Source organism: Cebus imitator, unplaced genomic scaffold (assembly GCF_001604975.1).
Source record: "Cebus imitator isolate Cc_AM_T3 unplaced genomic scaffold, Cebus_imitator-1.0 Scaffold209, whole genome shotgun sequence".
Lineage (NCBI taxonomy): Eukaryota > Metazoa > Chordata > Mammalia > Primates > Cebidae > Cebus > Cebus imitator.
In genome coordinates this window covers 2,338,362-2,365,757 of record NW_016107524.1, presented here as the reverse complement: position 1 = coordinate 2,365,757, position 27,396 = coordinate 2,338,362, and the positions used below count along the sequence as shown (strand labels likewise).

The 27,396-nt window shown below is 41.5% G+C and overlaps 1 protein-coding gene across 4 annotated transcripts in view; it reads right to left on the bottom strand.

Annotated features, from left to right (window-relative positions):
• The window catches only part of LHCGR (luteinizing hormone/choriogonadotropin receptor), a 65,859-nt gene extending 43,996 nt beyond the window's left edge, over positions 1-21,863 (bottom strand). The window contains exons 1-3 of one of the 4 annotated variants that reach the window (XM_017548515.2): positions 21,650-21,863; positions 3,913-3,984; positions 1,846-1,920 (exon numbers count right to left, since the gene is read on the bottom strand). In XM_017548515.2, coding sequence (XP_017404004.1) covers positions 1,846-1,920; positions 3,913-3,984; positions 21,650-21,816 — 314 coding nt within the window. In that variant the 5' untranslated portion in view covers positions 21,817-21,863. The remainder of the gene's footprint in view (positions 1-1,845; positions 1,921-3,912; positions 3,985-21,649) is intronic. The other 3 variants (XM_037745718.1, XM_037745717.1, XM_037745719.1) reach the window with 3 other exon arrangements.
• Between the last annotated feature and the right edge of the window lie 5,533 nt (positions 21,864-27,396).

Here is a 27,396-nt window from a genome sequence, read left to right as displayed (position 1 = left end):
AAATTAAATGAAATTTAATAAAAGACTTTTGAGGCCTGACCCTAGCCCAGTCATTCATTCATTTAACAAACATTTATTCGGCACCACATGTGGCAAGCATTGTTCTACATGCCGGGAATACAGCTGTGAACAAAGCAAAAAGAGCCTTCATGGTGCTGGCATGCTAGTTTTAGGGCCTTCTTTGGGAATCCATAAACTTTTCATGAGAGTGCTTCATGTTTCTTTCTGTTGATAAATGTTGCTTTGCGTCACGAGAAGCTTTATTTATCATTTGCTGTCCTGGTGGTTCTCAATATAAGTTGCGTTTTAGCATTAACTGGTAAGTCTGTTAAAACTGCAGCTTTCCAGGTCTGGGACAGGACTGTCATCTACAATTGTAATGAGCCCCATGAGTGATTCTGCCTCTCAGCTAAGTCCAGACTATGTTTTTGCACTTACTCATTATTTTGGATTTCTCTGTAATTGGTGAGTAGTCTTACTTCCCTGGCTACACTGTTATCTCACGGTAGACATTTATATTTTACCTCCTCTGTATTCTAGTAGCATTTGGCCTTGTATTGGACACATGGTAGTTGCTCATGTACTTACCAATTATTTATTCTCTTTAGGTAATTATTCATTGGATCATTTATAGGGGGGCCTTTTGGTATAGTGGAAAATGCAGGAGCTTTGAAGAAAGACAGCCTGGTATTGGATCCCAGTCCTGCCATGGTCTAAAACAATCTTGTCCAACCCACAGCCTGTGTGCCACATGTGGCCCAGGATGGCTTTGAATGAGACCCAACACAAGTTTGTAAACTTTCTTAAAACATTATGAGGGTTTTTTTTTTTTTTCCTGCTCGTCAGCTATTGTTAGTATAAGTGTATGTCATGTGTGACCCAAGACAAAAGACTGGATACCCCTGGTTTACAGTGTCACACTGGTCAAGTTTCTGTGCCTTTCAAAGCCTCCATTACTTCCCCTGAACAAAAGGGATAATTACCTCCACTCTGCATGGTAGCTGTGAGGATTAAATGACATAACATAGAATAAATGGCAAGCACAAGAGCTCAAAAAATGTTTGGTGCTTTTCCCCTTCCCTTACTTTTGAAACTCCAAAGTAGGTGAAGTCTGAGTGCTCTTCTGGAAGCTCAGGTTTGGACCACACAAAGCAGCAGTAGGAGGCCTGGTTTGGAAGTCACATGATTTGATTTCTAATTCCATCTTTGGCCCTAACTTGCTGTGTGATGTCAGGCAAGTTAGTTAATCTGTGACCTCTTTAGGCCACAGATTTATCACTTGAAAAAACTGAATTGAGTGTCTTTTCCTATCCTTTTTGTGATTTGGGGGAAAAATGAGACTTTGGCAAGGGTTGTTCCAAAACATCACAATAACAACAGCAAAACCCAACGAGCCTAACATACACATGCCTGTTACACAGCTTTTACATTGTAGGTATTCAAGGAACGTTTACTGAATGAGTGAATGTACCCAGACAGCCCCCAATGAACCAATTTGTGATCTCTAAGCTCTTTTCCAAAGTTTTCCACTATCCCAAGTACACCATACCCTCCATTCCATAGGCAAGAGCTACTTGGCAGGACTTCACAGTGTCAATTTTGATTTCTATCTTTGTGTTGTGATGTTTCAGAGTTTATACAGCTCCCAGGGAGAAGCAGTTGTCACCATAGCAACCTACAGGCCACTGCGGTGAGAAAAATTAGTGCCTGCCCCAACCTAGTAATTGCTGTAGTCTTTTCCTCTTGGATTCCAAGCAGTGGATGCTTGAATACAAATACCAAGGGGGCTCCAGCCAGCAAGGGTAATAGTGTACAGCAATAAACTGTCTATTAGCTGATGCTTACATTTCAGACAAATTGAGGAGGTTGTCAAAGGCATTAGCTTCTATCCTTTCCAGGGAATCACTCTGAGAGATTTCACTAGGGAAGAGAGGGAGGGAGAAAAGAGAAAGAAACATGAAAGAAATGACTGCGTCTGCATGATGATGAGCTGTGTATGTGACCCAACAACTGGGGACTCCACTGTGTCCCCCTGAGAAAAACAGGGATGTACAAATTGTCCTCACATCATAGAGTGCTAACATCTCCCTTTAGGGGCACTGATGGGCACCTGCAACCCAGGTGTAGTTGAAATGCAAGTTTTAGTACCCCTGTTTATGTGACAGGTTTTTCTCTTATTTATCTCTGACTCAGAGCCACAGATTGTTAGACTTGCATAGGCCCTTTGAGAAAATCTAGTCAGATTCCCTTGTTTTATAGCTCTGGAAATTAAGGCCCTGGGAGGAGAGGCAAATAGTATTTATATTAAGGTTCAAGACTAGGATGTGGATCTCTGGGTCTTAATTCTGTCACGCTAGTAAAGCTTTAATATGGGTTGAATTGTTTCAAACTCTTAACCCTTTGTTTCTCAAAATCTTGTGCTGAGGCTATTGCAAGGTAGTCAACTCCCGCACGTGATATCCATCATGAATTATAATGATCTACTTCCTTGTTTGTTTTTCTCACCTGTGAGCAAATTGAGGACAGGGAGTATATTCTATTCACTTCTGAATCCCTGGTGGCTTCATATTGCTTGACACAGAGTTAAAAGTACAAATGAATGAATGAATAAGTGAATGGAGTAATGAATAATTGATGTTTTTGAAAAAGACACAAAAATAAAGGAACCAGCTTTGTTATTACGATTTGCAAGCATGTAGGTAATGTCAGTGTTTCCGTCAAATCCCAACATAAGCTACCATTTCCTGCCAGTTGAGAAAAATGTCTCAAACTCACAAAGTGTACATTTGCTTATTTCTAAGGTTAAGACTCACTGAAGACTTCAGACTTGATGAGAGCATTAGCCCACAGAAAGGCAGAGCCTAAGATAGCTAACGTCTTTTTTGAACAACACAGGAATGGACTGCCCTTGGGCTGGTTCATCTTATTCCTGCCTAATGGTTTGCTTATTTAACTGTAGCTGCTTTTCTCAGTAGGAGGTCTTAATGTATTAAAAGTTATCAAAACTCAACATTCCAACGTGAGAGCAGAAGAGCATGCGTTAGGCTCAAGTAAACTGACATGTCTGTAACCTGCAGTGAATTTCCTATAATATGCACTAATTCTTGAAGAATTATTTTAAATATTCTAATTGCTTACCAATACCCTAAAGGGCAATAGAGGTTCCACAAGGAGCTAGGATTGATAGTGTAGCATCTTCTTTAGAAGTGCAAATCTGCTTCCAAAGTCCAGTGGATTAAGCTTAGAGATGCACTGTAAGAACTCAATGGCCATGAGGTCCTTTGACTCAGGCTAATATTAAGAAAGATGCTGGAATAGTGGGCTCTTGAGAACATTTTCTCTCCAAGCATGGGAACTTTGGTCCTAGAAGCTGAAACCCAGGGGCAAATGATCGAAGTTACATCTGATAAACATGAGATCATATGGCATTATCGGGGTGCTTTACACTTTTGATAAGTGCCTTTCATCGATATAGTTATAAATATTGTGTTTTGTCATATACTCATATTTTAGATATAAAGATTATCTTCTGATGCACAATAAACTTCTAACACATTTTTTTTCTATGTGGGTGTTATCTAAAAATGTGACACAAGAGAATAGATGCTCTAGCAGAAGGAGACTTTTTATGATTGGAATCTATCTTTTTTTCTGCTAAAAGGTATATTATCACTTATAAAATACATTCAGTTCTTTGAAGCAAGGTTATTAATTATCTGAATTTTAATGACTTAAAAATCATACCTTTTCTTCAGAAACCTCTAGTTATTATTTGTATTACAAAGAAAAAAATATTCAAGTATCTTAAACACAGTTTCTCTCCTAGAAAAATTATCCCCTTTCAACTGTGTTTTCTCTTAGAAAAAATTCATTATTTCAATTATGAATGTCTTTTGATATGCAGTAACTTACATTTTTATGACCTCATTAAGTCCTCTGAAAGCTTGAGATGGGATCACTTTGACAGGGAGGTGGGCGAGTGATCTAGAAAAGAAAAAAGGAAATCCAAGAGTTTAAGATTTATGATTCGGTGCCTTTAAAGTTCATGAATTAAGTGTGTATGTGTATGTGTGTGAGACAGACAGAGAGACTTCAGCATTTCCAACAACTGGATTCAGGCTGAGGATTCTAACATATAAATGAAGAGATGTGCCATGACTTATTCTTGCTCTTTATCAAAGAGTATATAGTTTTGTGGTTAAGATTGTGAATGTTGAGATCAGACACGCCAGGGGATCTTCGCTCTCCCACTACTTGGCTATGTGATTCTAAGCATGTTATTTATGCCCTCCAGTTCAGTTTCTTTGCCTGTAAAATTGTGATAATAATTCCTGCTTCACAGCGTTGTTGTGATGATTAATCAGGATTATCCATGTAAAGAACAAGGCTCAGCACCAAGTACATAGTTAAATAGTTCTAGAGTGGTCCTATAGACTTGGGAAGATGGACAAAAACTATGTTGAGTAGAGTGGAGAAATGAATGATGAAAATACAATTGGAAATTATGCAGGCAGGAGAACAGAAGATTAATTAAGAACATGCCTCTGTCTTGATCTCTACTATCTTTCTCAGGTAGCCTATTTCAATATTATCCCAAACAGACGACTTTAATCCTATGGTTAACTCACATGGGCATCTCATGTCACTTGGGGGGAATGTCTATGAGATCATTTCCTTCAGGAATTCACGTATGCCCACAGGAACAATCTAAGTATTCTTCAAATTGAAATGAAAGCTATGCTGTACTTAAGATTTGAGAAAAGAGTGACACTCAGAAATCTAAAACCAGCATAGGATGATGTGTGAATGCTAAAGGAACTGGAGGTTAAGATAACTCAGGAGAAAGCAACTGCAAGGCAGGGGTGAACATGCAGCCAACATTTATTGAGCATCTACAATAGCTTAATGTTTTGGCCCAAGGACTGGCAGAGAAGAAGGGAGTGGACAAGGATATTTCAGATGGGAAGTGTGTGTCAGGAATATGAGAACATAGGTGAGAGATGCTGTCTTGTTTTTAACATGTCTATGCAGCGAAGACTGTTTTAAGCTGCTAGGAAAGAACACCTCCATGATGGGCAGATGAAAGTAAGATTTCTTACAGTCCCAGAAGGGACTTGCTATAGGTGTAAGCTGCTGTGTGAGTTATACACCATTTGTGACCTTATTTTACCCACAATGGTATGAGGTGGGTATTTCCCTTAAATAGCAGAAGAAATTGGGTCACAAAGAGATTAAGTAAACTGAACAAGGTTACAACCAAGCAGAATGACTCCAGACACCCATTCCCTGTGAAATACTGGGCCAAAGCATATCATTCTTAACCCACTGTCTTGGTGAACAAGGTGGAGGGACAGGCATTGTAACCTTGCTTCTCCTGAGAGGAAGCATGTCACATTCTCTCTATTCCTTCCACAAAGCAGTTTACCGGCTGTTCCTTCCTAGGTGCTAATGCAGAGGAATTTCAGAAATTTCGTTTCACAATAACATTTTCACTCAACAATCTCTTAGAAATGATACAACCTAGAGAAAATAATCCAACTTTGGTCTCTGATTCTATTCCCGAAGTCATTCCCACCAAGCACATTGTTCAATACTCAAATTTATTTAACAAAGGATCTGAGAAGAACAGGGACAGTGTGGGGACAGGTCTTCTTGTGATGGCATATTTGCTTTCTGTATTTCTTCTCGAATCATGTTCACTTGGCTTCCTGATTAAAAACACAGTTTTATTGCTCTCTGCACTGCCAAACCAATAAATTTCCAGAAGAGAAAGCTGTATTCCACTGTACCCCATGCAGCATCAATAAAACTGACAGCCAAATTCTGATTCCAGAATCTTTATTGCTGGGGATAATGCAGTGCAGAACATATTTTGGAGAGTGTTTACATAAAACCTTCAACAGAACCCTTCAGAGCTGTTTATTCATGCAAATGGAGCCCAGAAGCTGGAGTCTCTCAGCAGGCAGCCTCCTCCTCCAAATGGAAGCATGGTGTGACTCCCAGAGGAGAAGTTTGGTTCAGATTTGACTGGGAGGTTGCCTGAGCTTTTGATTGATGTAGGGAGGAGAGATGAGGAGCAAAGGTCAGACAGAAGTGCGAGAAACTGTAGATCATGCAACGGCAGTCTCCAGTGGCTACCAGAAGCAGCCCTGGTGCAAGCTGAAATTTTGCAGCATTGATGTTGATGCTGCAGAGCAGGAAAGGCAGCAGTGGGGAGAGTAAAAATAGAGCCTCCCTTATAAAAGAGACACTAAAAGAACAGCAGGTGACTTTGTGGATGTGACTGGGTCAAGAGAGAGGCTTGGGGGCCAGGGAATGGGGAGAGAGGTGGGGTTAGGCAGGCGCACTGTGCTTGTCACAACAGTGTTCTTATGAAGCAACACAGAGAATGCAGTTCTGTGGATCCAAAGCCATTTTCCCTACTGACTTATGTTTTTATTTCAGAAATGTTACATCTTCATTTCTGATTTGTCTTTGGCTGGTCTCAGTTCCTAAGCATTCAAGGGTCTGTCTCCTGAATTTATTAATAAATTTTATGACTTGTTAATAACTATCTGAATCTACTCCCTTTGAAGGTGCCCCACTCTCTAATGGATGCATCTATAATTCTTTCCATGATGCCAGAAACTTTTAGCAATGTGAACAATGATATTAATAACCCTGCAATTCCGCTTGTATATACACTGAGAGAAATTATCAAACGAATTCTCAAAGTGGCACAAGGAATCTTTTACAAATGTTTTCTTCACAGCATTGGGGCATTAGGGGATTGGAGGCAACCTGGGTGTCCATTACTAGATGAGGGAGTAGGTAAAATTTGAACAATGCACACCTAATTGAAGAGGAGAGCATGTAGAAGTGAGAGTCTAAAGGCACATAGAATAGCATGGGTAGATCTTCAAATCATGAAACTGAGAGAAACAAGTGAGAGATTACTGAGATATAATATACTATTTGCAGAATTAAAATACATGTACATAAAACACTAGATGTTAACCTCCTCCTGCACATGAACATACACTAGGATTGTTATCTAAGGAGTTGAGAGGAACAGAAATGGGAGAAGGAGAGCAAATAAATAACTAAAAACAGACAGGTACTTTGAATAGACTAGTGATAATGTTACTTAAATGAAGAAATATGACCAGCTTAACCCTCTGTACCAGAGAGACAAATGGAAAATAAAAAAGTTTTATTTTGATGTATTGACTACCTGCTTGCTTACCTTTCTTCCTTCTCCTTCCTCTCTCCCTCCTTCTCTCCTTCCTTTTCTTTCCTTTTTTTTTTTTTAAGTTAGGCATACTCGTATTCCAATAATTTTGTGAACTACTGTGGAAAGGTCTAGTTGATATCGTTTGATATAGAGCAGAAGCCAAGGAGAACTGAGGGCAAAAATGCCTAAGGCAAGGACGTTCAGCAGCTCTGCTGCCCAGGGTCAAAAAAGGAATGAAAGCTATGCATATAGCAAAGAAAATAAAGGAAGCACAGAGCCCTTTCTGTCTCAGCAAAAGAGGGTGGCACACCACAACTATGCACCCCAGATGGGTGGTAAAGAATTAGGATTACTGGGCAAATATGAGGTTAAACTTGTAAGGTGGAGAGTTCTCTCTTGAAAGGTGACAGCTGTGAAAAATATGGCTGTAGAACTATGCAGCTACTTAAATTTATTATATTTTCACAGTCCTTTTTACAGTTTTGAAGTTTCGTTTTTAAATAAATTGACGATGCAATGCAGGTGGCACCTTGCCCAAGTGCCTTTGCCACAGACATTGAAACAAATGCTTCAATTGGATTACAAAAACTGCATTGGCTTCCTCAGCTCTGGAACCTCCATCTATTCATTGATCCCATCTGCAGGTCCCCAGCCCTTTTAGTTGTGCGTTAAAGTTGAAATAGAAGCAGTCTGTACTCCTTAGGGCTGGAGTTAAGTCATTCACCCTAGTGTTGGGATCTTGGGCTTGGTCATGACTCTGGTGAGTCTTGTGCATTGTCTAAACTGGACCCAATAATATTAATATTTGGAGGGCAGGAGTGCACCTGAAGTGCCTAACCATATGCTATGCTGGTGTTTGTTTTTGTCTTGATTTCTTATCCTGTAGCTTGCTTGGTCTCCCCAGAGTCCATCTAGGAGTAGGGCTCCTTCTAGTTCCTGCCTTCTCTTCTTCTGAGTCACCAGATCCTGGTCCCTCTATCTCGACCCCTTAGGGGACAGTGCTGCCCTAGAATACTTCCTGGTTGCTGTCTGGTTAGGATCAAGCTAGTGTCTCTTACTGCTTGGTTCTGACCTTCAAACTGGGGCCCTTGGCACAGATGGTGACCCTGTTTTGTTACTACCCAGTGGAGTTGGGCTAGTTTCTGTAGCGGATTCTGTGGTGGGCTACCCAAATCACTCTTCAGTACTGAGGCACCAGTCTCACCAACTGCTAGGAGAGAGTGGGTGGCTGAAGCTCTCAGCTCAGTTGCTCTCCTAGAATTATGCTTGCAGACTGATGTGGTTTGGGTCTGTGTCTGCCCAATCTCATGTCAAATTGTAATTCCCAACATTGGAGGTGGGGCCTGGTGGGAGGTGATTGGATCATGGGGGCAGATTTCGCCTTTGCTGCTCTTATGATAGTGAGTGAGTTACTGTGAGATCTGGTTGTTTAAAAGTGTGTAGCACCTCTCCTGTCTCTCTTCCTCCTGGTCTGGCCATGTGAAAATGTGCTTGCTTCCCCTTTGCCTTCTGCCATGATTGTAAGTTTCCTGAGGCCTCCCAGCCATGCTTCCTGTACAGCCTGCAGAACTGTGAGCCAATTAAACCTCTTTTCTTTATAAATTACCCAGTCTTTGGTATTTCTTTATAGCAGTGTGAGAATGGACCAGTATACAGACCAAGATTGCTACCTTGCTTAAGATTATGTCTTCTCTTTTGGGCAGTCTTCATCCAATGACTGGACAATGTATAGAATAAAGGCCCAGCCCCATGCCTTCAGGTGGGACTACTCAGAAGGACCATCCTATCTTCAGAGCTTCTTCTTGTCAACTCTTACCTGGGCCCTGACTTGACTCCCTTCCCAGCAAAATCCAACTGCAAAGTACTCAGTGCAGCTGTGTCGGAGTCCAGCGACAGGAAAATTTATAGCATCCAGATAAATCTAATTACCTTAAAGAAGATAATGCCACCTTATCATGTCCTCCCTAGTGGTTTCAAATGTCTCCTGGGTACTCAGGATTGGCTCTTGGGCCCCTCTTCTTTTTTTCCTTTTGAGTTTAATAACACAAATGGCCTTGGAAGGAACCAATTTGCCCGGTTTAATTTTTTTCAACGAATCCTCAAAGTAATGTTACCTGAAGAGCTTCAGTCAGGAGGGCTCTAGTGTCTCTCTTTAAGAAAACAGAAGATTTGTTTTGTATGTTATATGTATTAAAAATTAAAAAAAAATCTGGAAATCCTTGCTTACAAAAACCTATCAGTTGGAAGACAGGCATTATCAAAGATTTCTTTGTTCTATAGAAGGATTTACTGCAGGGTTACTTTAAATAGCAAACTCCTTGGGTGAATGGAAAATAGAGTTCAGTGGACACACTCTCTCTTTTTAAAGACAGGTGTTGCATAAAGCAAATAACTGTAGGTTTCTCACCTCTCCTTGGTTTTTCAGAACTTGAGCACAAGATGTTTCCTAGGGCAGGAAGGCCTTCTGAGGCTCAGAGGCTGAGCAGGCGCAGAGGGAAAGAAGAGGCAGGGAAGAAATCTAGCAGTAATCTGGGGTCCCCAAAGACTGTATAGGGTCTTTGGTCACTTACCAGAGCTTTTACTTTTTCTGCCCAACACATGGCAGAAGTGACATGTTTTTATTCACTACCTTCTAATTGTTTTTTTTAAAGCCATCTATATTATTGATTTAAGAAAGCTACAAACATCCATTTTCCACAGATACTTAGTTTATTGCTAGAGCTACATCCTGAATTCTAAAACACTACAAATCAGATAAAGGGAAAAAAGAGAGAAACCAGAGACAGTCAAAGCTTTTTTGCCTAATTAACTTGTTGAAATGGGAGGAGGTTTATTTAAATATTTAAATTCAAAAGAATTTGGTGTTTTGTATTTATTAATATCTTGTTCTACAATTAACAGTGTCTTAAGAAGTTCTGTGTTCTTTTCAAAGGTGCTCACAATTATAATAAACTTGCTTTCATCTTAGAATAAAGAATAGCTTTCTTCTTTTCAAATGATTTTAAATATTCAAGCTTTCAAAGGCATCAATCTATTTGGTGGCTTCATTACAGGGAATGTCTTCACTTACTGGCCTATTGTTTTCAGCATTTACCTAGAGAGAGCTAAGGCTTCAATGGTAACTGAAATATGAAGTTAGTATAGTTGAACATCCAATATGTGAAGCTTTACAGCAGAAAACTTTGGAACATACTTTAAAAATCCAGGTGGTTTTGATTATTATTGACTCCTCCCTGCACTTATTGTATTAGGCTCAAGGAATCAGAGTGAAAGGGTTGCTTACAAGCATTTGGTCCAACCCCTCACTTCACAGAGAAAGAATCTTAACTTCGGAAAAGGGAGATGACTTTTTTGAAACCACATGGCAATTCAGAGGCAAATCTGGACTAAGGCAAAGGTTTCTTCATCCCTGGTTTGGTGCTGTTGTCCTCCACCAATCAAGTCACATCAGTACTGTTCATTTGGATGTTTGTTGATACACTCTACTACATGATCCTCTGTTTTTTGTGTGAAAACTTAGCCTCCTGAACAGAGCCACCAGCTTCTTGAGGACATAGCTCAGTTTCAAGATGCACCTCAAATCCCTGTTTCTCCATGAAGCTTTGAAGCCTACCGGAATGGTTTTTCTCTTCCTCTATCCTCCTCTGCACTTAATGACTACACTATTTTTTTCCCCTTCAGTATTATTTGAGAATTTACCAGATGCCAGGCATGAACATTTCCTCTGTTCTCCCATTGAACACCCAGTCTCTGGTAGATTCTGCTTTCACATTATCTCTTGCTTTACTTTATTCCTTATCTTCCAGCCCCTTTATTCCTTACCCACTGCCACTCTTGGCCATTATTTTCTCCATATGGACTATTCTAGAGTCTCCTAATTGGTTTCCTCTCATGCCATCATTGCTTTCCCCTGATCAACCTAGATTACTCTTCCTGACAACTCCTGCTATGTCATTCTTATGTCAAATAGCTTCTGTGCCTCCCTCTTGGTTAACCTAACTATCTGCAAATGTCTCCGCCATGCATTCAAAACTCAATCTTTATTCACCAGTTGTATCTGGCCCTTACGTAACGAATACACTGGACTTACACTGTTTCATATGGCAGCCATTAGCCATAGTGGCCACTGGGCAGTTGAAATATAGGCCAGTCTGAATCAAGATGAGCTGTAAGTATAAAATGCATACTGGCCGAGTGCAGTGGCTCATGCCTGTAATCCCAGCACTTTGGGAGGCCAAGGCAGGTGAATCACAAGGTCAGGAGATCGAGACCATCTTGGCCAACATGGTGAAATCCCATCTCTACTAAAATACAAAAAATTGGCTGGGTATGGTGGCCCGTGACTGTAGTCCCAGCTACTCGGGAGGCTGAGGCAGGGGAATTGCTTGAACCCAGGAGGCAGAGGTTGCAGTGAGCCAAGATCATACCACTGCACTCCAGCCTGGTGACAGAGTAAGACTTCATCCCACATACAAAAATAAAAAAATAAAGCATACCACATTTGAAGACTTGGTAAGAAAAACAAATGTAAAATATCTCAGTAATTTTTGTATTGATAACATATTGAAATGAGAATATTTTGTACATACTAGACTAAATGAAATGTTTTATTAATTTCACATTTTGAAAACTTTTAAAATGTGGGCACTAGAAAATTGAAAATTACTTGTGTGACTCACATTATGTTTCTACTGAACAGCACCTCCCTAGACAAATCAAACTATTTGTACTTCCTGAACTTGACTCACACTTTCCTGACGTCATTCATGGTTCCTGTTGTTTGGCACATCTCCCTTCTTTGCTGGTCAAATTCTATCCTGGATTAAAGGTCCATCTCAGGCACCACATATTCTATGGAAGGGGTCTTCGTCACCAGTTGCACTTGCTTTGTCTCTTGGAGCCACATAGTGTGGTAGTTAAGAATGCATACTCTGGAGCCAGCCTTGGTTCAAATCAAAATTATTCCACATCTATAAAATGTGTATAAGCTAAAAAAAATATATGTTTACATAATATAGCATGCAGTACAAGATAAGAACTCAATAAGTATTTTTATTAATAATTCACAGGTGCTCACTGTCAAAGGGTTAGGCTACCTAGACTACATTTAATGACATATCTATTTCCTTGGCGGGGGTAGGGGTGGGTGGGTTCCATACTTTGGAACTGATTTTTCTGTTTGTCATGGGTCAGTCACCTTTAAGTCTATGGCATGCCTATGGCTTGTTCCTAACTCTTGACTCTGCTCTGATTAGTACAACTGAGAGGGAGAATAAACACTCCCAATTGGTACCTTTCTTTTGGGCGCAGATATCTCTGTCAGGCCTTTTCTGATGGTCTTTTTAAGACATGATAAAGAATAACCTTCCCTTAAATATTTCAACTCTAGAGAGCCACTCTGCAGATTTTGCATTCAAGCATTGATTGTTTTAAAGTTAAGTCAGTTGAAACTTTCCCATTGGAAAATGCAATTTGAGTGACTGTCCTCTAAGACAGCCATTCCAGAGCACCCAAGAAGTTGTGAGGAGTTTATGTTTTATCATGTGAACCAAGATGTTAAGAAGATTCTCGGACAATGGATTTTTGAAGTCATTTGTGCAACAAGTAAATTAAAAATATAAAGCCTCAGAGGAAAATAGTAAGTATATATAAGCCTTTACTCAAACCCATTTAAGGTTTTCTAAAGAAACAAAGCAAAATAACCCAATCTCTGTCTCTTTAAACTAGAATTCGAAGAGCAATAATATAACATGACAAGAATAACTCTGGTAAATAAAACTACATGTTGGATTCTCCCTGGGGAATGTCTGCATCATCTGTAATGATTTCTTGAAAATATTTTTCAGAAGCAGAGAATATTATGTTGTCAAGGCAGTGACATTACAGATATGGTTCAGGAAGCTCTTTCATTAAAAACTTTTCTTTCCCAACACTGAAAAACTTTTTTTTTAAGTAAATGTGTAAAATCTGGTTGCAACTGATATGCTACATACTTTTATTATTTTTCATTTCTCTTTCGCTTTCTTTTCTTTCCTTCTCTCTTTCTTTTTCTTTCTTTTCGAGGCAGAGTCTCTCTCTGTCGCCGAGGCTAGAGTGCAGTGGCGCAATCTTGGCTCACTCCAACCTTTGCCTCCCGGTTCAAAAGATTCTCCTGCTTCAGGCTCCCGAGTAGCTGGGACTACAGGCATGCGCCACCATGCCCAGCTGATTTTTTGGTATTTTTTAGTAGGGACGAAGTTGCACCATGTTGGCCAGTCTGGTCTCAAACTCCTACTTCAAGTGGTCCGCCCACCTCGGCCTCCCAAAGTGTTAGGATTACAGATGCGAGCCGTTGTGCCTGAGAATGGGTGGTGCCTGAAATTCCTGGCGTGTGTGCCTTCACTTTTTATTAACTCATCCCCTCTGGTAGCCATCATTATCAGGTTGCCTGTATCAAAAACATCCCCTTCTCTGGAAGTACCTCAGAGCTGATTACATTATGGTGGAAGAATCTTGCTGACTGAGCAGATTGATTCTATGCTGGGTGTGCATGGGTCAGTCAGTTTCTTCTTTTAGGAATTTGAAATTTGTAATAGAGAGACAGAGAGGAGTCGTCTTTGGAACGGACTCATTGTAAATCTAGGGAGAAGCTCCCTGTGCTCCTTTTGCTAAGATGCCAGATATTCTCCTCACATCTTCACAGCATACTTCTACCTCCTTATCCTTCTATTAAGTTAATCGCTTATGATTAAAATTGTCAGAATTGATTTCTGGTGCTTGCAAATGAAAAAGGACTTAGCTAGAGCCCCACTCAAGGTTTCCAGGGTGAAGTAATCCACTGTTCTATGGACAGTTCATAACACAGGGCACATGCCGATGCTCAGTGAGACAACTGAAAGCTTTGAATTCTGATTCCTCAGTGGCCTCTCTAAGCTGGCTAGAACTGAGCTTATGGGGAGCCATGTTAGCCCCGCTGCTCCAATAATGACCCTTAAAGCATTACACAGTTCAAATGACACTTTCACCAAGGCTTCTTTGTTATTCTGGCTAGAAGAGATGATTCTCTGCTCTGAACTTCTATGTTGTTTATGACCTTTATCTGGCATTTATCACATTCTCCATTTCTCTGTAGTCATTTGAGAACAAGATCCCTCTTCTATATCTGGAAGACTATAAGCTTCTGGAGGGCAGAGATGGTGTCTTTGGATCCTGTATGCTATCTTGTACATTTCAGTACATAGTTCCTGAATGGCCAACAAGTCTCACCTGAAGGTTTTCTGTGTGTCCAGTCTGAGGCTTGGGGATGCGGAAAGCGGGGTGGGTTGGGGGGGAGCGGCAGGGAAATCTAGAATGGGTTTGGATGCTCTAGCTGGGCAGACAGGACTAAAACCAGCCTATAATCAGGTATTAGGAGGTATGTGTCAGGGGCAGGGACAGCTCAGTCTGGGCTGAAAAGGCCAGAAATTAGACTCAACGCAATAATGAGCTCTGCTATTTTGGGATTCTAACTTACTCACTTTCCAGGTTGAGAAGATATAGTGGGTTATTTTCTCTAATTAACACCTCCCAGGAACAAAACTCTTTCATCAGGCTTGCCCCTTGGAAGACAGATACTTACTGTTCAACCTCACATATGGGCTGTGGGTTTTTCAGTCTTCTCTGCATCATCAGATTATTACAGTAATACCTTGTAGTTATATGAAAACTTTATTTCCATACTTTTGGCTTTTTTCTTTGGTCTCATTTATCTTCGCTATATCTGCCCCCACTCAGGGTCATGAATCATCATATGTCCCTTTTACAGACAGCAGAGAGATTTTATCTTTGAACCAATACCTACAGTGCAAATTAGGGAAAGGGGACCTGGTGCTAGAACCCAGTCTGTCCTACTGATCAGTTTGAGTAATTTGGGGACTGCGTTGGACCCTATCTTGTCACAACAGAGCATCCCCACCTCTGTGAGCTCAGAAATGCTGCCTGCTGCTGCTTATGAGGTGGAATTAGGAACCCAGGAGTAGCGTAACCTCAATGCATCAGAGTCAAGGACAAATGTAACAGCGCAAGGGATTAAATCTTCATTCTGAAAGTTGAGTTTTATTTATAAATTGTACTTTTCTGAATTTGTCTCAGGTGGCATTAAAGAGCCGAGGTTCAGGGCCACATAGCCGCTGTGAGTGGTTTGCTAGGAGGGGGTGTCATCTCCCAGTGAGGCAGAAGCTGGGAGTAAATGAGGACCCTGTGGAGGAGCAGCAAGAAGCTGTCCACCAAGTCAGAAAGCCCACCTGCCTGGTGGGTGGGATTATTTTAATTCATTTCATAAGAAAAAAAGCTGGTGGGAATTTGCTAAAATCTGCATTAAATATGATTTTTCTGCAGCCAAGGGGAGCTGCCGGAACAAAGCACATATGCTCCCATGGAGCCAGCCCTCTCGGCTGTGGAAGTGAGCAGCAGGGCTTCTCTGCACCACTGTGACTCAACTGGCTTTAAAACCTCGAGTGTAAGATCAGAGTTATACATGGCCGCCAAGACACCATTTGGTGCAGTCACTCTGGGAGATTATATTTTGGAAAGAGACTTTTGTTGCCTCATTTTAAGACATGAAAAGAAGCCAATTGAGGGACTTAGGAAGAAGATAGAGGTGGGCAAAGGAGCAGAGCTGGAGCCTTGAATTAATCTGATTTACTGCTTTTGAAATTAAAAAAAGAGAAGAAAAAAACCCAAGGAATTATTGCTCTCCAATGAGGAGGCTGGGTCCAATGCCAAGGGGATCTGTGTGTGAACCTTTTGGCTCTACACTTGAGTTAAGATTTTGGGAACTCTGTCGCTTTTTTTTTTTTTTTTTAGGGTCTTGCTAGGGGCTATCATTCATTTTCCCCAAAAGAGTGATTTTTAAACAAAATCTAGTGCTTCCTGAGCTTGTCGCTAGGAGTCTGTGTATCAGCAAGGTCAGGTTTGAGTTGCCTTGAAGGCATGGCTGGGAGAGCTGAGTCAGAACTAAGGTTCAAGATTAACCTCAACCTTGGGCCTTTGTTTCTTTAGGGGTGGTTGTGGTGGTGGTGGGGGTGGGCTAGGGAGGTAGGACATGAACTTTCTTAATTCAGAGATTTTTTGGCTGGCCCAGCTTTAGGAAAGCTGAGTGTAGGGCCAAGCTGTCTTACTTGCAAGACTGCGGTATTCTTGTTTCTGTCTGTGGATTCTTTCCTGGGGGCTGTTACCTTGTGTCCTACAGCGGGAGCTCATCTTTCTCAATTCAGGCTGCCTTGGTGGTTTTTGTTTGTTTTCAGTTTGTTTTTATTAAGGGATCTTGGGCCAGGAATTGATTCTTCCCTACTGAGTGAGTCTAAAAAATAAAATGAAAACAATCTAGATGGAATATACTAATATAGGTAAACTTCAAAGTTGATATGTCTGCTATTTCCCATTCAAACGATAGACTGGAAGTCTACAAATTCTATTATAGGACCTGGATGCTGACATAACACAAATAACTCCCTTCACAACCTATAGCATTTTCTCACTTCCCTATTTCTAAAATGGAGATTTAAAAAATGAGATTTAGATGTAATACATGCTAGCTAATGTAGGCATCCTTTTTTTGTATGAGTTACTTGTTCCTATTCAGCTATCTACTCAGTTTAATCATGAAACTCAGTAAACACTTTAATTATACACACGTGAAATTCTGGGAACCCTGAGTTGAATAACACCTCTTCAGGTGGTTCTTACTCTGGCACAATGATTCTAAACCAAGGGGTGGGGGAGGAATTGCCCCCTGCCCCCTCCAGGGGTCATCTGGCAAATGTCTAGAGATACTTTTGGTTGTCACAATTTGGGAGGGCAGTGCTCCTGGCATCTATCAAGTGGGAAGCATTCTACAAGGTACAAAACAGCTCCCATAACAAAGAATGATCTGGCCCCAATTGTTAGTATTGTTAAGATTTAGAAACCCGCTCTGGCAGAAGAGGCACATGTTGAACAAATGGTTGCATTATGCTGGGATATGTGCAAAAATACATGTAAGCCCAGGATATTCAAGTGACTATGTGGAGGGGGAAGCTGGAAGTGGAGTGTGGTTGGGGCGGTGGGCATCAGGGAAGGCTTCATGGGGAAGTGACTCCTAATCATGGTTTTTACTTAACGCCTTTGCAATGAATCATCAAAGAATGACTTTCGTTGAAAGCTTATTAGTTAAGAACTCCATATTGGGATTTTTCTTTCTTTTTTTTTTTTTTTTGACACAACCTCTGGGTGATCAATGCTCTCTAATAACTTTATGTCTTCTCTTAAAAAATATTTCAAGCCTGGGAGAGGGATACAGATGGAAGAATTTATTCAACCTTGTTCCTTGCTTCTCAGCAGGGATCTCTAGTTGACTTTAACATGTGGTTCTTCCACCAGGACTCCTCTTTAAAGCTTCTTAAAACTTGGCCCATGAAACCTTCCCTGGGAGATTTCTGTTCATAGTGATTAATTCATTCTCTGAATTCCTTGGACCCTGTTGTCTCTCTCTACACCCACACCAGTCTCTTGGGGATATGCTTCCACAGAGACTGTGGGCTCCTCAGGGACAGGAACCACACCCTTTACATGTACGTCCCTTTATGGCATTGAACATTGTTTTGGACCCTGATTTACACTGCAGGTGAGAAGAAGAGGAAGACACTCAAAAAAGATGTCAGGAAAGAGTAACACTGGATTGATATGAACATTGTATTAGGTTGGTGCAGAAGTAATTGCGGTTTTTGCCATTGAAATTAATGGCAATTACTTTTGCACCAAGCCAGTATCTTGCCAAAGCCTCTGGATTATGTCTTATAACAAAGTCTAAAAGTTTAATTTCTGTTCAGTAGGTACAACATGCAAAAAAATAAATTGCCATAATTATTATTAGCATTTTCTTACTAACAGATTTTTCAGAAGCTGTTTCCATATCAAGCAGATCAACCTTTCTGTTGTCATAGAGACAAAGATCTTTATATAACCATGGGCAAGGTGAGAGTTTTTTCTTCCCCTCTTTCCAGTTGCCTAGAACTAATAAGAAAGGAGAGGAAATTTTTTAAATCAATTTTTTTCTTTCATTTTTTTCCCAATTAAAACAAATGAAATGTGGGAGGCCATTTTTTAAATCACATTTTGGATTTTAAGTACCTATGTTTTTCATAAAATATGGAAGGGGAGGAAAGATTTGGACGATGCCATTTTCAAAATTTGTAAGCAGTGGGCTTGTCAGTGATAAGCAGTTATAATCCATGTACCTTGGGTTTTTTTCTTCTTCTTAAACCAAATAGTGAACTTCAGATGAAGGTCTTAGGTTACTAGGGGCCCAAATGACTGAGGCATAAACTAGCATCTATTGAGGGGTTGATACTGAATTCCAAGGTGCTCTGTGGAATTGCCTCCTCCAGCCCTGAGAACTTGGAGTGCTCCCCTTCTCTCTGCAGAGGCAAAGTCTATAATAATTTAGTGCAAGACCACATCATCTTCTCTTGGAAGACTTATCTCATAATTTAAGCTTTCATTTTTTTTAATGAACTGATAATTTGCCATTTATAGCAGTTTTCTGTGGCATAATTACTGTTTATCATTTCATGCATTCACCATTAAGAAAAGAGGATTTCATTATGAACCTGTCCACTTTTCCTGTCCTTTGCCTTAATATTGAGCTATTTCTTTACCCAAAGGTCTTCTTCCCTCAGGACTCAAAACTACCCTTATTCGTTCTAAGACTAACATTTCCCCTATGTTGTTAGACTGATGCTCTCCTCCTACCCCCACTGAGATCCCACTCTAACAATTATTAGTCTTTCCTCTTTCCCTGTATCTTTAGTCTGTCCTCCATGGATTCCTTCTTCCAGTCTTCTTTGAGGAAAAAAAATCTTCCTCAATTCTGCTTATTTTCCATCTACCTCTGGATTTAGGATTTTAATTTTTGCCTTTTTGCAATAAATAGATGTTATACATGCTTTGGGGGGATGGGGAACAGAAGTGTATGGCACAAAGACATTTAAAATATACTTTTTCCTGTCTCCCTAGAGAGCTGTGCCTTAGTTCTCAAGCTTTAGTATGCATCAGAATCACTTGGAGGGCTTGTTAACATGTAGCCTGCCGTACCCCACCCCTGGAGTTTCTGATTCAGTAGGTTGGGGCTGAGGCCTCAGAATATGCAGTCTAGCATTTCCCAGGTGATGTTCATACTGCTAGGCTAGGACCATATTTAGAGAAATATTGCCTTAAAATAACAACCCTCTCTTTGCTTAACATGCACCTCTCTTGTCATATGGTTGTTGATGTTGTTAACGTTGTGCCAAAAGCCATCCTGGTTTGGCTTGCATAGGTTCATCCTCCACAGAGTGACAAGGGCCTCTCCTGAAAGATGAGGGCATCTCTCAACCATCTAGTGCTCAGGAAATACAATCTGGTGAGGGTCAGCATGGGTGGCTAAGGAGGCTAAATGACTGGCAGAGGATGTTCCTGGTGGATGCTCAGGGTCTCCACCCCCAAACCCAGTCAGCCCTGCCAAATATTTCTGAGGGGTTCTAGGATTCCTGAAACCCTGCTGGGAGGCAGCAGGAGAAAGTGTTTTTTTTTTTTTTAAATTAACTTCAGACTTTTCCAGGGAAGGGTCCTCTCCTGAGAACAGCACGTGGCAGCAGGAGCCCTTAAGAGATCTCTCTCACTGAAAAGCTGAATTGAAAAGGACCTGGGGCTTGGCCCACCCAATCATGCCCACAATGGGAGTTCTTCACTCAGTACTAATTTTGGAAAAACTGAGTGTGTACGAGTGTGTGTGTGTGTTTTATTAAGAAAGCGGTAGTTTTCTTACAAAGACAAGCAAATATAAAAAGATAATGAATAGATAAAATCCTGAACTGCTACTCAATAGCTGTGGGACCTTGAGCAAGTTATTCTTTCTCTTTGGATCTCAGTTTCTTCTAATCTGCATGATAAGTAGTAGGCAAGTGAGAAACTCTGCTAGTGGTACCGTCATGCAGAGGAGCAACACGGCAGCTTGTTGGGGATGGACCAGCGCTGGAACTTGGAAGGCCTGTACTATGGATTTGTGAATTGATGGAAACAAATTCTATCAGCATGGTCCATTCCTTCATGGAATGGAGCTGACAAGATAATTAGTGGAAACTAATTAATATAAATCCCTCAACCCTTTAACTGTATCTCTCAACCACAGTCATTCCCAGAAGGCCTTTAACTTTTCCACTGGAAGAAGCCCGGCCTTCTGGGAATGATTGTGGTTGAGAGGGTTAGGGAGGGCGAGCCTTCTGTATGAAACAGGCTGTTAGGGGTTCAAAGGAAATGGCAGAGGGGGTGGTCTCCTTCATTCCCCAGCACAGAATTCCATCATGTCTAATGGTTAGGAGATGATCAAGACCTCTACCAGCCTTTTAGATATTCTTGTCTTTTTTTCTTTCTTTTCCTTCCTTTGAAGGAAAAGAATTGAGATGTAAATCCTGTACTATAGAATTTAAAGTGGACAATGCAATGGTTTTTAATATGTTCACATGCAATTGTCACTACAATCTAATTTTACAAAAGTTTCATCACCCCCTCACCCCATACCCATTGATTGTAGTCACCCATCCACCCCCTCACCTCGGGCAGCTACTAATCTACTTTCAGTTTATCTGGACATTTCATGTAAATAGGATTATAAAATATGTGGTACTTTTTTTTTTTAAAAGGGAGAAAGGAGACCTGATGACCCCCTGATACACTAGCACTAAAGGCTCCCCTTCTCCTCTTGACCTCATCACCCTGGAATGAATGCCCTCCACCTGCTTGCTGATATGTACAATCCCTCAATCAGGCCTGTGAGTGTGGAGGTGGTGGTGGTGGTGCACGGGGTCCGGTGGCTGGGCATGGGGCCTTTGGTCCATTTGACCATGAGACCCAAGTGCGAGCACATCTGGGCCCCGTGGAGCAGCGGCTTGTATGCTCACTAAGAGGCCCGTGTGACCGCACCAGCAGTTCCAGTTGACAGATTAGGTCACCCTTGGCCACAGGGCCTGAGCACTCCATTCCTAGAGGACCACAGGGTGCCAGAGCCCACATTCATCTTCCCTGACGTGGCTGGCCCAAGGCTCAAAGGCCCGTGACTTCTCTGGCAGAGACAGCTGCTGGTTGAGGAGCATCACACCCATATTCCCTTCCAGCAGCGGCAGAGAGCAGGCCTTCTCCTGAGGGTCCTGAATAGTTCTACTCTCCAAGCCGCAGCGCCACCCCGGGGGAAAGAGCCGGGGCTCTCAGGGGCATGGGGTTGCAAAAACTACCACCAAGCTTTGAGTTCTCATCACCCTAAAACGTGGGGGGAATTTGATAGGGCAAAGCGTCTTTGTCCAAGCTTCCAGGGAAATGGGGCCACAAGAGAAGGGAGGGAAGGTGACACAGAGCGACTGAGGGTCCTGCATCGAGGGGGCCGCGACGGGAGCGCTGTGTACTCACAGTCGAGTGAGAGCGGCCCCGGGGCCGGGGCAGCGCAGGGCGCCGTCGGGCGTGCAGTTGCAGGGCTCGGGGCAGCAGCGCGCCTCGCGCAGCGCTCGTGGCAGCGGCGGCAGCGGCAGCAGTAGCAGCAGCTTCAGCAGCTGCAGCGCCAGCAATCGCTGCTTCATGGCCGGCGAACTGGGCTTCTGCGGCTTGCCAGTGTCTCGGACGGCCTCGGAGTGCGGCCCGCACTCCTCTCCCCGCCTCTTGACCTGCCCTTCCACACACCCTTCCCTGCCGGCCCGCCCCTGCCCTCCCCTCTTACCGCGCACCCCGCTGAGTCTGTTCTGCCTCGATCTGATCTGCGTGCCCAGTGACCCCATCACCTCCTTCCTGCTACTTTCCCTTGTCTTGTTCCCTACCACCTGCAAATGGTCCTCCCTATAGGAGGCAGAGAGATTTATCTGGCTTGGTCCTGTGTCTCTTCTATAGATTGGAAGGTCACTGACAGTAAAATCCAATTCAGATTTATTTTTATATTCCTCTGGTTTCTACATGATAAGTCCTCAGTAAAGATTTGTTGAATGAATGAATGAAACAGCATAATACTGGTATGGCTGCCCCATAGAAGGCCCAGGATAGGTTAGACCTTGTAACAGGGGCTCTGCCTCACCTTACGTCTAAAGCTCCACATATGTTTTGGATTAGAGGTAGGGCATTCTGAGTTGGGTGAGCTGATACTTCCAGAAACCTCTTTTATTTCATCTGCGAAAGCGTCCGATAGATACTCGCTATACCCACAGCAGAAGGCATAAGAGTGCACAGCTCAGGCAGTTCTCCTCTCCTTTATCCTCGGCCCCTAATCCTTTCTTGTCTCTCTAACCAAATCCTTCCATTCTACGAGTAATCACTTCCCATCCTCCCTCCTACCCCAGTAATTTCTCTTGGTGGTAGGTGCTTTCTTCTTTATGGTATAGCTATTTGGCTTGGTCCTGTATCTCTTCTATAGATTGGGAGGTCACTAACAGCAAAATACAATTCAGATTTATTTTTATATTCCTTCTGGCTTATACATGGTAAGTCCTCAGTAAAGATTTGTTGAATGAATGAATGAAACTGCGTAATACTGGTAGCGGTTGCCCCATAGAAGGCCCAGGATAGGCTAGACCTTGTAACAGGTGCTCTGCGTCACATCATGTCTAAGCTCCACATTGAACTAGTAGGGTGTTTACAATGAGAAAAATGTCCTGAGAGATATATGGCTTCCCTCAAGTCACATGGTTTTTAAGTAGTGAAACCTGGAACTCATGTCTATCACTTACCCCATCTCTCACCATTGTAAAAAACTGTCATGTGACCTACATACCAAGGGACTTAGAAAGGAGACAAAATTTTATGGTAATCATGGGGATGCATAATATTCCCTCTTTGATTTGACCATTCCTTCCTTCCTAGGACTCTTTTTGGATTCTAGAAATCCTAGCAGTTTTGTAGGAAGAGGAGGGCTCTGAAAGCTGGGAAGGCATCTGAGGCTATAAAGAGAGGAAGCATAATAGATTTCTTTCATTCTGAAGCCAGCTTTCAAGAGTGGGCTCCCTCTTTCACCATTCTACAGTCTCTTGCTCAAGGAGGGTAGATTATTATTATTTTAAAAACTCGTTTGGCTTTGCCCATATCGTGCTAGATGGCACAAAAACAATGCTTATGTCTATAATATTGTTTTCTCTGGATCTTCTCATCAACTGCTTTATCTGATGACTCCTCACCCTTTAATACCTCTGCATGGGCTGTTCCCACTATTTTCTCTTCCTTTTCCATTATTCCATTAGATAGACTTCTGATTGTCTTTCAAGAATCAGTCCAATGTCATTTCCACTTTGCGTCTTCTCTGACTCAACCTAGTTGAGTATCATGGCCATAACACCTGATTCTACAGCCTGTAATCCAACACACTGTAATTATGGGTTTAATTCTGCTTTCTCCTGTCTATTCATCTTATTATCACCCGAGCATGTCATAGCTTCTAGCTCCTAGTAGGTGCTCCGTATGTATCTGTTGAATAACAGAGTGAATAAGTGAAACCCAGGCCCAGATTTGTAGTAGATGCTCAGTAAATTATCTGAGAAGAGCTTAACAGCCTCACTTGCTTTATTCTCAACCATGCTGGATCTGTCTTGATATGCATAAAGTAATTTCCATGACTGCTTTGGGGGTCATGTTTTCTGTTCACTTTTAGTTTTGTCAGATTTTGGTAGGGAAGTTGGGGTAGCAATGGGATTTTTAAACATTTCTACCATATATCTTGAATGGAGGAGAGAAGGAATGAATAACTCAAGGTGACTGAGTGACGTTTCTTTCAAGTCTCATGTTTACGTGACTTTTTTTTTTTAAACTTTGTAGCGCATCTGTTACATAAAAAAAGTTTGCTCCCACCTACCCCTGAATCTTTGAGAACCATGGATATCCCAGGAAGAATCATTTAATCCTGTACTCTAATAGGAGGAGTAGGCAATCAGAACACTAGGATTTTCCTTCTGGTTCTGCCGTCAATCATGCGATTTGCTCTTCAGTCTCTTTGTCTGTAAGGATTGAAGTTCACTATCCCTAAGGCTCTTCTGGCTCTAAAATGCAAGGACTTTCTAAGCAGCAACTCTAGCATTGCTAGTGGGAGGAATTGGATTGTATATGTTGACTTCTTATAGCTTGTCTTGGATTGGAAATAAAATCCTGTTTATGGAGAGCTGAGGTTGTTCATTTGGAAGAAAACTCACAACTGTAATGGGTTTTCACAAAATTTTACTATCTAGATTAATTTCAGTTGGATCTTAATTATCACATCAATTCTTGCAATGTACCTATTATAATAAAATCATATTGATTCATTTGTTATAATCATAAAAGTTTGCAACAATGGAGTTTGCCTATCTTATTCATTAATACTCATTAGAGTGAGTATTTTTAAATCCAAAGGACTTTGTTTCATTACCTATGGTTATAGCTACTTTGTCACAGAACTTCAAACCAGCATGACCCACAAAGATTGCTAATTACATTTTAATGACAAAATAAAGTTCACAGAATTCGCAAGTATTTTATTCTACTTTAGAGACAGAAAAATATAGTATCTGACACTGTAACTCAGAAATTGCAATTAAAACTCTCCAAAGTTTTAGAACAGAGCTGCTCATATTTTAGTGTGCAGAACTACAATTTGCAAAGCTTTAAAAACAAATATTCCTAGAACTTTCCCCAAGAGATTCTGATTCAATAGACATAAAGTGAGGTCCAATAATCTGTATTTTAACAAGCTTTCTCATGTAATTTTGATGCATGTAGTCCTAGAGCACAATTTGAGGAATACAAAAATGGAAATTCTAGAATTAAATTTGCCTTAAGAAGACAAAGCTCAAGAATCTTTATTAAGGACTTCGAATAAAGCCTAATAATTTTGATTCTTTTTTTTTTTTTTTTGAGACAGAGTTTTACTCTTGTTGCCCAGGCTGGAGTGCAATGGTGCAGTCTCAACTTGCTGCAACTTCTGCCTTCCAGGTTCAAGTGATTCTCCTGTCTCAGCCTCCCGAGTAGCTGGAATTATAGGTGCCCACCTCCACACCCAGCTAATTTTGGTATTGTTAGTAGAGACGGGTTTCACCATGTTGGTCAGGCTGGTCTCGAACTCCTTACCTCAGCTGATCCGCCCGCCTTGGCCTTCCAAAGTGCTGGGATTACAGGTGTGAGCCACTGTGCCTGGCCTTGATGCATCTTAAAACAAACCTTGATGTGTATAAGTACATGCATGGAAACAGTATATTCTGTGTGCATGTGTTTAAATGTCTAAACTTATTTAATTGTTTTTTTTTTGTTTTTTTGAGACGGAGTTTCACTCATGTTACCCAGGCTGGAGTGCAATGGCGCGATCTCGACTCACCGCAACCTCCGCCTCCTGGGTTCAGGCAATTCTCCTGCCTCAGCCTCCTGAGTAGGTGGGATTACAGGCACGCACCACCATGCCCAGCTAATTTTTTTTTGTATTTTTAGTAGAGACGGGGTTTCACCATGTTGACCAGGATGGTCTCGATCTCTTGACCTCGTGATCCACCCGCCTTGGCCTCCCAAAGTGCTGGCTTTACAGGCTTGAGCCACGGTGCCTGGCCTTTAATTGGTTTTATTGCCAAAATTTATTTTTTTACTTATGGAATGAGCAATGTTAAAAAATCATGGAATCTATTTTCTTTATGCCACACTAGGTCAAAACTCAATAGCACCTGAAGTTACGCTAAGACATTGGAGTTGAAAGACATTAGCAAAGTAATTTTTAAAAAAATTTTACTTTAAGTTCTGGGGTACATGTGCAGAACATGCACGTTTGTTACATAGGTATACACATGCCATGGTGGTTTGCTGCACCCATCAACCCATCATCTACATTAGGTATTTCTCCCAATGCTCTCACTCCCCTTGCCCCCCACTGCCAACAGGCCCCAGTGTATGATGTTCCCTCCCTGTGTCCATGTGTTCTCATTGTTCAGCTCCCACTTATGAGTGAGAAAATGCAGTGTTTGTTTTTCCGTTCCTGTGTCAGTTTGCTGAGAATGGTGGCTTCCACCTATATCCATGTCCCTGCAAAGAACATGAACTCGTTCTTTTTTATGGCTGCATTGTATTCCATGGTGTATATGTGCCACATTTTCTTTATCCAGTCTATCTTTGATTTGTATTTGGGTTGGTTCCAAGTCTTCGCTCTTGTAAATAGTGCTGCAAAAAAAATATGTGTAGAATGATATATAATCCTTTAGGTATATATACCCAGTAATGGGATTAGCAAAGTAATGTTTAAAGCCTTAAGTAGAATAGGCAAGGTTTTTTTATTCCCGAACACATACCCTGTTAGTACAATAACTGATATTTCTTCTCACTTAAAAGCAATGGTTTTACCTTTCCTTTGGAGGAAAAGGTGAATGTAGGCAGAGGAAGAAAAAATTGCTTCAGAAAAGAAAAATACAGTTACGCCTCTGAGCTGTTCACCTTTTTACCTGGGGTAAAAAAAACTAAACAAAACAAAATAAGAGAACAAAAACATACTGAAAGTTACACTCCGAAATTTCGTGCAACTTCTTTATTGCTTGTTTGGAAATTTCATCTCTGTTTCACTGTCTGCATAATGTAAAATCAGAGCTGTGATCATCTGTGCCACCTCCAACACTGCCCTGGGGTTCTTGTGGGTCTCAGGAGGAGTTTGAAGCTGCAGGCTGATAGGCAGCTGGGCCAGTAATTGGAATGTGATGACTGGTCTGGGGCATGAGAATTCTTCTCTGAGACTGATGGAGAGCGAAAGTTGGAGAAGGGGCCTTGCCTTTTTGATCATGTTGCTGGAAGGATGTGAATGAATTAGGGGCTGCTGTCCTTCTTGTCTCATGGAAAAAGCCTATTTGTGCGGGCAACAACTGGAGAAAAGTAGAGATGAGAAACAGATGGGGGTAAACAGTCTTGTTAATGTCCTTTCACTTCATGGAACTGGTCATGCCTGAGGCCAGCTCTATCCTTGGAATTCCTAAATAATGAGCTGACAGACTCTCCTCCTGCTTAAGCTAGTTGGAGTTGAGTGTCTCTCACTTGCAACCAAAATGCATCATCTCTACTATCAGCCTTTGCTGTGAACTTTATTTAACCTGCTGACTTCCCTCATCCCTTCACAGTTAGGAGAGAAATAGGGCTTTTCTAGTCTTACCTCTGTCATAGGACTCATTGTAGTCATAGTGAATTTTCCC